The 10,699-nt window shown below is 57.3% G+C and overlaps 2 protein-coding genes across 3 annotated transcripts; both read left to right on the top strand.

Annotated features, from left to right (window-relative positions):
* The first annotated feature begins 218 nt into the window (after positions 1-218).
* Positions 219-4,792, top strand: LOC119824951 (cold inducible RNA binding protein). Of its 2 annotated transcripts, XM_038345552.1 has the most exons (8): positions 221-1,880; positions 1,960-2,066; positions 2,145-2,283; positions 2,355-2,436; positions 2,704-2,774; positions 2,989-4,015; positions 4,435-4,541; positions 4,661-4,792. In XM_038345552.1, exons 1-6 carry the CDS (start codon positions 1,778-1,780, stop codon positions 3,003-3,005), a joined length of 519 nt encoding a protein of 172 aa, XP_038201480.1. In that variant the 5' UTR covers positions 221-1,777; the 3' UTR covers positions 3,006-4,015; positions 4,435-4,541; positions 4,661-4,792. The 2 variants fall into 2 exon arrangements, with proteins under 2 accessions (XP_038201484.1, XP_038201480.1); XM_038345556.1 differs by lacking the exon at positions 2,989-4,015 and having other exon boundaries at positions 219-1,880.
* A 152-nt stretch (positions 4,793-4,944) lies between these two features.
* Fam174c (family with sequence similarity 174 member C) lies at positions 4,945-7,066 on the top strand. Its single transcript, XM_038345567.2, has 3 exons — positions 4,945-5,170; positions 6,129-6,245; positions 6,765-7,066. Coding segments are annotated over exons 1-3 (327 nt in total). The 5' UTR covers positions 4,945-4,961; the 3' UTR covers positions 6,766-7,066.
* Positions 7,067-10,699: the final 3,633 nt, after the last annotated feature.

The following is a 10,699-nucleotide window of genomic DNA, read 5'->3' as shown; positions in this document are numbered from 1 at the left end:
AGCCAATCAGAACGCTCAGCGCCTCCGCGCCGGCAGGAGCGGGGCCGGGACAGTCCCGCCCCTCCACTGGAGCGGAGCTGCCGGGTCTGGAGCGTCGGATTGGTCAGTGCTGCCTGGTGGGCGGGGCAGGGGCGGGGCCCCAGGGGAGGGGTATATCAGGCGAGACTCGGGCTCTCCCCCCTCGCATTCGCGCGTTAGGAGGCTTGGGTGTGTGTGGCGCGTTGTCTTCCCGCCCGCGTCAGGGACCGGCCCGACTCAGCGGTGAGGGCCCTGGCGGCACCGGCTCTGAGGGGCCCGGGGCGGCGGGCGGCCTGTGACTCCCGGGCGAGGCGGAGCCGCAGCGGCACGCCCCTGGGATTTGGGGGCGGGCCCGGGTTGGAGTCCACTCCGCCGGCGGCGAGGCGGGCGGCGGGACACCGGGACCTCACGCTTCCCGGAGGGCGTCCTCCACCGCGCGACATCCCCGGGCTGATGCCGACTTAATGGTTGGCTTTGTAAAATGGCGGCTGTGAGGCTTTGAAAAGCTTTGCCGGCGAAATGGCGGGACTGCGGAGTGCCCGGATGGAATGGCGCAGGGTGCGCGCGTGGCGCATGCGCTGCTCCGTGGGCGGGGCTCGCCTAGCTCCAGAGCCCCGTTGTCCGCCGATGTGGAGCTGGGTCGCCTGTGACCCGTTACTCCAGCTGGCTGTGCCTCGGTTCGTCTTCCCTGTGTGGTTTCACGAGAGGAAAAAAAAAAGCATATGTAGTTTTGAATGTTGCCCTTTTACGTCCCAAATTTGTTTTTCCCAGGTATAGTGGCCCAGGAATACTATAGTGGACTTGTTCTCCAAGCCATTAGGTCTTCGTTCTCCCCCAGCCAATAATGACTTTATTAAAATGCCACGCCCCTCTACAGCCACGCCTCTCGGGCCAACCTCTCTCGGAGTCCACCAAGCAAAAAGCACTTCTCTAGTCCTTGGTTGATGAGTGAGCTGTGGCCCCATTTGCATCCCATAAGTGTCACAGCTCCCTGACAGCACCCAAAAACGTATTTCAGTGATGAAGCTTCTCTGACCCAACAACTGTCAGCTGGTGAGCTAGGAAGTCGCTGTCATCTCTGTCCTCTTGCAAAGTGAATAAATTTCCAGCATGCCATTCTGGCTGGGTGATCCAGACCTTGGAGTTCTCTGGACAGGACTAATAAAAGCCCACTGAAGGAAAGGGGCTAGAATTCACTGTCTTAAGCAATAGAACCACCATTTACGGTCAGCCTGAGTTATATGAGAGTCTTAGATGTGGGTTTGGGATGATGAAGCCAAAAAGACTTCCTTGTGTCTGGTTTTGATAGGGAGCATGTAGCTGAGGCTCGTGTCAGACTTGCTGTGTAGTTGTGAATGGTTTTGGACTTCTGACCCTTGTGCCTCCGTATCCTAAAGGCTAGGATGATAGGAGTGTTTGCAAGCAGTCTCCCAAGTTGTTCCAGAGTCCTTTGTCTCACTGATGTTTTCACCGGAGTGGCTTGAGTGGCTGGATGACGGGTGTGAGCCAGGTTCCCCAGGAAGATCATGGATCACTTCTGTATACAAAAGTAGAAGGAAAGGGGCAGGAAACTCCTCAGAGCTTTCAGGGACTGCATCATCCTAGCACTTAAGCTCATGCAGGGAGTTTCAAGGCCGTCCTGGGCTGTAAAGGGAGGTCCAGTCTCAAAGTTTTAAAAAAGGCTGAGTATGCTGTCTGGCTTCAGTCTGTGGAGGAGGGGTTAAGGCAAAACAAACATTTGTGGTGTGTGCAGGCTGCCATGGCGTCAGATGAAGGCAAGCTTTTCGTGGGAGGGCTAAGCTTCGACACCAATGAGCAGGCACTGGAGCAGGTCTTCTCCAAGTACGGGCAGATCTCTGAAGGTGAGACTTGGGTAAGGAGCAACGTTCTTGGTTTCTGCTCTGGGGCAGACTGGGCACAACTAACAACTCTCCCTTACAGTGGTGGTGGTAAAGGATAGGGAGACCCAGCGATCCCGAGGCTTTGGGTTTGTCACCTTTGAGAACATTGATGACGCTAAGGACGCCATGATGGCTATGAATGGGAAGGTGAGGATCAAGTCAGCCAGTTTGGGCTGCATGGGTCTGGTATGGAGTGGGCATGCTGACTCTCCCTCTGTTCGGCAGTCTGTGGATGGGCGGCAGATCCGAGTTGACCAGGCTGGCAAGTCTTCTGACAACCGGTCCCGTGGATACCGGGGTGGTTCCGCTGGAGGCCGAGGCTTCTTCCGCGGGGGACGCAGCCGGGGCCGTGGGTTCTCTAGAGGTGAGTGCTGGGGGCCTTGGACTGGTGGTGGGTCTGCTGTAGGGACTCACTGACTGTTCTGTCATCTACAGGTGGGGGAGACCGAAGCTATGGAGGTGGCCGCTTTGATTCCCGGAGTGGAGGTTATGGAGGCTCCAGAGACTACTATGCCAGGTGAGCCAGATGGGAGCCCCAGGGAGATGACTCAGCCTTGATAGCAGCAGCTGCGCCTAGGCTATAAGCAGAGGGAGGGTTGCCCCAGCTGAAGGGTGCAGGTGTTCTTGTTTTGTTCTCTGCTGAATACCCAGCTGGCACCAGGGCCTCAGTACAGGGCAAGCAGCCCCCACTAGGAATCCACTCTTGCCAACGGCACTTGGTGCGGGGCTGAGCCCAGTGTTGCTAGGCATGTGCCCTTTAGTGTCCATGTGTGTCCTTCTACAGCCGGAGTCAGGGTGGCAGCTATGGTTACCGGAGCTCGGGCGGGTCCTACAGAGACAGCTATGACAGTTACGGTAAGTCTGGCTCCAAGGATGCCACCTAAGTGGCCTGTGGTTGGGCTTGGTGAACCCTTGTGCCCTCAGCAACTTAGGCCACTCAGCCTGGGGCACAGCTCTTAGAACTGCCGCACAGGACAGGGCGCCAGGTGCATGGGACCCTGTGCCACCTCCCCCGTGAGGGCGGAGCACAAGCTCCAGTGCCTTTACACTGTCCCGCTTCTGTCCTCAGCTACACACAACGAGTAAAAGCCCTCTGCGTCCAGATCGTCCTTCCAAGGCTGTAATTAAGATGGGGGAGCTTCGCTGAATGTTGTGTAGTGAGCACCTTGTTCCCACTTTTGTAGTCCTTTCCGTTCTGACCCATCAGCAGCCTGCTTCTGACCGAGATGGCCGCGTGACCAGACTTTTCTTTTTAAGGAAGCGCTGTCTTTTTAAGCATTATAAAAACATTTTTGAAAGCACTTCAGATTTTGCTTTTTTACAAATGAGCCATGGGTTTTTGTTTTTTCTAAATTGTCGGGGTTGTGTGGGTTTTTGGTTGCTCGTTTTTGTTTTTTCGGGTTTTTCGGTTGTATTGTTTTTTTCTTTTTTGTGTGGGTGCCCATGAAGTCTGGCACCGCACCCCTCCTGGGATGAAATGGACTCTATTTGAGCAAGCCATGGCTCTCCAGCTCCCCAGCTTCCCTGTGGAGCAGAGCAGGTCCTGCCCATTGGGCATAGGTCGCGGCCCATGGGGATGCTTAGCAGTCCAGCAGGTTGTGGAAGTGTTTATTTATATTGTCCTTTTTTTTTTTTTTTTTTTTTTACCGAAGACATGCATACTCCATCGATGTTGTATTCACAGTGGCTAAAGAATTCTTGTACGCAGTTTCTTTGGCTTCACGAAGCCGATTAAAAGACGGTGTGAAACAAACCTCACTCTGACCATTTCCCTTTCATTGCCGACACACTGAGCTGCGGCTCCGTGGCCAGCAGAGCAGCTAGGAAGGCAGGGCAGTGCGGGAGGCCCAAGCAGCCCAGTGGAAACGGGAGTGGGCAGTGTTGAGAGGTAGAGGGGCGGAGAGGCCTTGGCCAGTGTAGGGCCGGGTACAGGGAGGGCCAGCGAGGCTGCCTAGCGGCTGCGCCCCGCCAGTTCCAGGCATTCTCTGCTAGCCTCCGAAGCCGCAGCCCTCGGGGGACAGACGCGAGCCACAGACCCTCCGAGACTCGCCTGCTGCTCCCCCCGCTAGCTCTGTGCAGCTGGCCTGTGCCTCGAGGTAACACCTTCGCTCGTGTCGAATCCCTCTGATTTATAGCTCACTTGGACGGAAACTTAGGCCTGGGGTTGACCCTTGCTTCCTGGAAGTCGGGTCAAACTGGTGGTACCTCCTGCCAGTCCTCCCTAGGCCGGCCAGAGCCACCGGGTGCCTGCCTTTGTGGACATGTTTTTGTTCCTTGCTTGACAGGCTTCAGACCTGCACTGCTGTCCTTAGTTTTTGCCCAGAGTCCGTGAGGCTGCTGAGCAGGGCAGAGCCTGGCTCTGCCCAGGGGCTGCAGAAGGGCGCTGATGCCCTGGGCCTTGGCCACCTTGGGACGAGCCACATGGGCGCCGCGAGGGTGGGAGCAGAGAGGCTGGGAGGTGGGAGGGCGCTGCAGAACCACGGGGACGCCGGAGTGACGCGCCTCTGTTTGGCAGGATGAAGGAGAGCCAACCTGAACCATGGGAGAATGGCTATGGCCGTGACTTCGGGTCCTAGGAGGCTCCCCAGGAGCAAGAGCCGCAGACTGCACACAGTAGGCCAGGTGAGTGCACGGGGTCTGGGGCTGGAATCACTGGACGCCCAGGGTTCTCAGAGGTCTGGAGTCCCCCGGGGCTGGACTGGGCTTTCCTCACCCATGTCCCTCTTCCTCTTCCCTTCCAGGCAATTCCTGAGCTGACACCCTCTCCTGTGCGACGCAGGCTTCCTGCGGGACCAGAGAACGAAGCTGGGGCTGGCGTGGTTGCTGGGGCAGAATGTTGGGGGGCTGCCTGAATAAAGGGCTGTGACCCAGAACCCTGCTGTGTTGCTTGGGTCTAAGATATGGTGGGCGTGGCAGGGAGGAGTCTTGAGGCCCACCTGTCACCCCAATCAGGCACTGAGAGGAGAAAAAAAACAGGCAGACGCGTTGGGCATAGGGGGCGGGGTGGGGCGGGGTTGTGCTCACTTCCGCCTTGGCTTCGGCATGGCGCCGCGCACGCTGCTGCTGCTCCTGCTGCTGTTCCTCCCGTGCGCCATCTCGGGTTCCACCGAAAACTCGAGCTGGCCAGCTGTACCTCGCAATTATACACACGCGGGGCCCTCGGGCACGGGTCCCACGCTGCTCCGCTTGTTCTACGTAATTACCGGGCTCAGCGGCCTGATCTCGCTGTACTTCCTCATCCGGGCTTTTAGGTGCGTTAGCGCGTCCAATCAGCATCTAGTAAGTCACTGTGGGGTGGGCGGGAGAGCACGTGACGCGGGCATCCGGCCTAGCTCTTGGTCCTGACTCCTGTGGTCTAGTTCTAGGCTGGCCTAAGTGGGCAGCGGCCTCGGGATGGCCGTTCTTGTCCCTCGGTCTCCACGTTGCTGTGATGACAGGCGTGCAGAAAACCGCGCCGGACTGCAAGAACTGCAAAATTCGCTCTTCCCTTCCGCCTTTTCTCAGAGGAGGCACTTTCTGTTCTCCTTTCTCTTCCCCTCTCTGCCTTTCCCGTTTTCTTCCTTATTCCCTTTATCTCAATAAACTCCACACTCAAAAAAGAAAAACAAAAGAGCAAACAAACAAACCGTGCAGAATTGAAGCTCTGTGGCTAAAGCTTTGTGCCTAACATGCGGAGACCTGGTGTCATTCCCAGCATAGCGTAGGGGTGTGACACACCTGTCATCTCAACACTTGCGAAGTGGAGACAGCAGTTAAGGGGTCATCCGATCTAGAGAATTAAATGGTCGTGAGCTGGAGAGATGGCTCAGTGGACCTGAGTTCAATTCCCAGTACCCACGTGGCAGCTCACAACTGTCTTTAATTCCGGTTACAGGGAACCTAACACCCATGGCAAAATACCAATGTGCATAAAATAAAAAATGAATTAATTTAGAAAAATTAAATGGTCAGCCTGGGCTGCAAGACACTGACTTGGGAAAAAAAAGCCTCCATTCTTCCATTTTTTCCTAGCTGTCAGACAGCAGCAGCTTATGCTTTAAATAGGGAGCTGTGGCTGGCAAGCCAACCGTGCATGTGCCTCCTTGGCTTTCACCATGCCCAGAGTTGCTCCAACAAAAGGACTCACATCATGCAGGCGGCTTGGACCTTGGGGGTTGGAGTGGGCAGGAGCATGTTAGTAGGCTCTGAGGGTGTCTATGCCCCTTGCAGACTCAAGAAGCCACAGCGAAGGAGGTATGGACTTCTGACCAACAAAGAGGAGCATGAAGAGATGGCGTCTCTGGACAGCGAGGAAGAGACTGTCTTTGAAACCAGGAATCTGAGATGGTAGGAAGGAGTTCATTGAGACAAATTAGCAAAACACCATGTCTCTAAGTAGGGTTCAGGGTCTAGCTCAGAGGTAGAACCTTCACCTAAAGTCCCCCAGTGAAGGGCTGGAGGTGTGGCTAAGCCCTCAATGAGAGTCAAGAAGGCGGGGTGTCAGGAAGGTCTTGGTAGATTTAATGGAAACAGACCCTGGGGGAGTGTTCCAGGTGAGAGCCTCACAGGGAAGTGGCATGTGGACAGAGTATAGCTGCACTGGGGATGAGCAAGTGACATCAGGGCTGACTGTCCTGTCATGGTGGTGGCTGCTGTAGAGCCAGGACCCATAGTCACTAAATCTGGCTTTCCAGGGCCCCTGAAGGAGGTTGACACCAGCTTTGGCACCTTCTGTGGTTGCTCTTCCCTACCCTGGTGGACTTGGAAGGGGCATCTCTTCCTGCGGGCTGGGCTGGACTGGGCTACGGAGGCCCCTCGAGCCAGCATCACTCAGTCCCATGTCTTGTCCTGTCCCTCCCCTTGCAGATACTGAGGTGGGGATGGTAGGCTACAAGGACCAGAGAGGACGTATGTTCTGCGGGCTCTGATGTCAGCCTTCCTGGAGGGTGTCTGTACAACCCCTCGGCTGCTCCGTAAGCCAGGACAGTGTGACCTCATCTTACTGAGACCAGCCCACAGACCGGAGGCCCCCAAAGCTCTGTCTCCCTGCCTCCCATAAGTGACAAGCAGCCCTACAAGGTATGATGGAGCAAGTGGAACTTGGGATCTCAGTTTGCACCTTTCCGCTGCTTTGGGGACAATAAATGAAGCAGTGGCCTTGTAGCTGACCTGAAACCTCCCCCTTGACGTCACACCTCGATAACCTGGTGAAGTGAGTGAGGTTGTCATTCCTGACTGCTTGTTGATGTCACTCCAGCTTGTTCGGAGGTGGCAACTGCGGCACTCTGCCTCAGCGTACTGGCACCTGTGGACCTGTGGCAGAGTTTCCCGGGGCTTCTGGGCTGCAGTTCAACATCAGCCGACATTAGCCATGGTCTCAGCTTGGGCGGGGGTGGGGGAGACTGGACAGTTTACAGGAGGGAGACTGGGATCATTTGCTGCCTGAGGTCACAGCCCCAGTCCATTCTGCCTCGTCATAACGACAAATTGCCACCAGGTGGCAGTCATATGTCACCTAGCTCCCAGGACCCCACCTGGGAATAGGTTCAATTCAGAACCCTCCCAACCATCCTGTCCTGTGGGTGGCCTGGACTGGCTGCCCAGCTCCTGTCCTGTGGATACCCAGTCTTCATCCACTTCCATGCCCCACAGACTCTCCAGCTGGGCTGAGTTGGGACCCTGAGTCGGCCTGGGCCTTCTGGGAGTTTTGGTACCCATTGGGTGGTGCCCTGGCACAGCCCACCCCTGCCTGTCTCTGCCTGGGTCCCTGCTCAGCTGGGCCTGTTGCCCGAAGGAAACCTTTCTGGTCTGCACCCCAAGCCTGCACTCAGGGGAAGCCAGCACTCCTGAGTCACAGCTCAGGGGGCCCTCTGCCCTGTTTGTTGATCGGTTCCGTCTTTGTATTGTGGCTGCTGGGATGGGCCTGGTTCCTGGTCCCACAAATTTTGTGATCTGCGCCCCTGATCCCACAGCTCAGTCATTGCTGAAGCTTCAAAAGGCAGGGTGATTAGTATAATGAGGTCAGAAGAGACCCAAGCCCCCGCCCCAGCACAGGTGGCCCCACCACCATCCGCCTGTCAGCCGTCACTGCACCCCGGCATTAGCACGGATAATTGGCAGTTCCGTCAAGGTTAATGCACTATTAGCTGGTGCTCTGCACAGCTGAAAGCCAGGAGAAGGGCCTGTCAGGCAAGATGGAAGGCCTGGGGCCTGGCTAGCATGCGCGTGCACGCCTGGGGCGGATCCCAGAATGAGACGTGCGCGGCAGGGGCTTGAACTCAGGACACCACTCCTGCTTGTACCCATCCTAAACTTGAGCCCTGGCCTGGCAGAAAGACATGGCAGGTAAAGCCGCTTGCTGCCAAGTCCGAGTTGGATTCCTGGAACTCACATGGCCGAAGGAAAGACTGACTCCCATAAGCTGGCCCTGACTGCTATACCACAATATGCAAAAAATAAAAGCCAAGGCCTCTCCTGCCGTCCCCAATCTTGGATGTGGACAAACCAGACCTCTCAGTGGGGCTACCCTACTTAGCACTCAGGTGCTCCACTGGGGACATGGGGGCAGGTGAATGTCACTGTCATCTCCCCAGGAAATCAAGAGTTGACAGCACAGGCGGGAAACCTGGTCCAGTTTATTCTGTAATGAGAAATTTCTTTCTGCATGTTTCTCGCCTCCTTCATGGCGATTTGGCCTAGAATGGCTGTGAGGCTTCCAAACACTGATATCAGGGTCCTGAGGCTGTGCCCTGTGTACCAAGAGTGGCAGGTGGTGGGTGCAGGCTAGGTCGGGCCAGGGCCTTCGTGGTGCGGATTGGACTGTAGGGTGGACCACAGCCTGAGCCCCATAGTACCAGCCCCAGGAGTACCTGGGACAGATCTACACCAAGATGTATCTGGAACCACCCCTGGTGACCCCTGACCTCCCACTGTCTCTAAAACTGTGACCACTGACCCCATGAACTGAGGCTGCTCAGGGAGGGGACAGGGCTTCCAGGCTCCCTGTCACTGTGGTTGCCAGACAGGGTTCCCTTGAACAGCTTCCCTGCTCTCCCTCATCTGTGTGTCCTCAGGAGCCTGGAGCGACAGGCTTGGGAGGTAGAATGGGGGACAGCCGCCTTTGTTCCTGTCCCCGCTCCGGATCTGACCTTGAGACAACAGACAAGAACAGAAAGCTTTCTGCTCAAATCCACTGGCGGCAGGCAGCTCTCGACTCGGTGGCCCCAGCATGCAAATGAGGCCTGGGATGTGGCCTCCCTGCTAGGTGTCCTTGTGACTGCTCCCGGCAAGAACCTAACACAAGTCTAGTCAATAGGTCCCCACTGTGGCTGCCCTCATGCCGAGGTGGGTGCTTATACACCAGCAGGGCAACCTTGAGACACTCACCTTTATGGGCAGAAAATAGACATGTGTGGCCCTGTGCCCTTCTGTGGGGGCCACAAGAGCCTGCCCTGGGGATCCCAGAACACCCTTGACAGACAAGTTCAGGTCCCTGAGCAAAACCTGAAGAGGTGTGGGCCAGGTTTACAGAGACAAGGATTCCAGTGGTCAGACTGGGGTTGGGGCACGGGACTTCAGGTCTGGGTGAAGATCTCATAACCCGTCCGTTCCCCCACCACAACCCCGCCCACCCCCGCCCCCCGCATCCCATTCCCCCCCCCCCCCCCCGTGTGCGTGTGTTGGGGGCACAGAGCTTGGGAACTTGTCACAGAAGGCCACATGTCTGAGTTCTACCCCATTCTGATCTTGCTCATCCCAATAGCGTTGCCAGTCTTCAGCGTCTCCCAGTCCTCGCACAGAGGGACCTATAAGAATCAAATGTCCCTGGGATTCCGCGCACCCTGCACTCAACCCGAGACCCAACAAATGAAAAACAAAATGGCGAAACCCATCTGGTGGACACAGCTGGGTGTCTGGGCTCTATCCCCTCTGCCAGGAGCATCCTTTCCCCTGTGGTAGGGGAGTTCCCAGAGTTCCGGAAGTGACTCCCAAGGGCCTCGGGGATGTACGGCAGAGGAGGGTGAAAAGGTAGGCAAAGGGTGACTTGGAACTGTAGCTTTTTTTCTGATACAGGGTTTCACGTAGCCTAGGTTAGCCTCGAATTCCTTGAGTAGCTGAGGATGACCTTGAATGTTGGATCCTCCTGCCTTGGCCGCCTGTGTCCTGGGAGGACAGGCGAGCACCACAGCTGGCCTACGACTTTTTTGTTTTTGTTTTTTGTTTGTTTGTTTGTTTTTGTTTTTTTGAGACAGGATCTCACTCTGCAGCGAGGCCTGGCCTGGAACTCGCGGCAATCCTCCTGCCTCAGCCTCCCGAGTGCTGAGATGCCAGGCACAGCGCAGACCAGCCCTTAGGTCCAATCTGCATAGGGCGGGGCCCGGAGGGGCCGGCGCAGCGCTCTGGGGGTTCTCCTGCCCGACGCGGGTGGCTGGGGCGGGACCCTGGGGATCCGCGGCAGAGCCTGCGCGAGTCTGGCCGGGGCGGGGCCCGGCTGAGGCTTGGAGGGTCCAGGGCGCGGCGGGAGGGGGCGCCCGCGACCCTCCAAGAAGCTCCAGCAGGGACAAAGGCGAGGGGAGCCCCCGCGCCCGGGGAGCCCGGGAGAGCGCTTTGCGCATTGCACGACCCCGGGCCTCTGTCCGCGCTGTGGCCGCCTCCCGCCGCCTGGTTTCTCGGCGCCTGCGGTCTCCGGAGGGGGCCTCGCGCAGAGGCGGGGCGGCGGGATCTCCAAGCGCGCGGTGCTCCGCCCGCGCGGAGGCGGAGACGGAGACGGCGGGGCCAGGCGGCGGCCGGAGAGCGAGCTA

This window comes from Arvicola amphibius, chromosome 1, assembly GCF_903992535.2.
Source record: "Arvicola amphibius chromosome 1, mArvAmp1.2, whole genome shotgun sequence".
Classification (NCBI taxonomy): Eukaryota; Metazoa; Chordata; class Mammalia; order Rodentia; family Cricetidae; genus Arvicola; species Arvicola amphibius.
The sequence above is the reverse complement of the archived record's forward strand: the minus strand, read 5'-3'. Positions and strand labels throughout refer to the sequence as shown.

What these genes read in the sequence shown, in the direction of transcription:
- LOC119824951 (XM_038345552.1), top strand. Translation starts at nt 1,778, where the DNA reads ATGGCGTCAGATGAAGGCAAGCTTTTCGTGGGAGGGCTAAGCTTCGAC. An exon ending in GTACGGGCAGATCTCTGAAG is followed by an intron (nt 1,881 to 1,959) that starts GTGAGACTTGGG and finishes TCTCCCTTACAG; the next exon opens with TGGTGGTGGTAAAGGATAGG. An exon ending in TGATGGCTATGAATGGGAAG is followed by an intron (nt 2,067 to 2,144) that starts GTGAGGATCAAG and finishes TCTGTTCGGCAG; the next exon opens with TCTGTGGATGGGCGGCAGAT.
- Fam174c (XM_038345567.2), top strand. Translation starts at nt 4,962, where the DNA reads ATGGCGCCGCGCACGCTGCTGCTGCTCCTGCTGCTGTTCCTCCCGTGC. An exon ending in TTCCTCATCCGGGCTTTTAG is followed by an intron (nt 5,171 to 6,128) that starts GTGCGTTAGCGC and finishes TGCCCCTTGCAG; the next exon opens with ACTCAAGAAGCCACAGCGAA.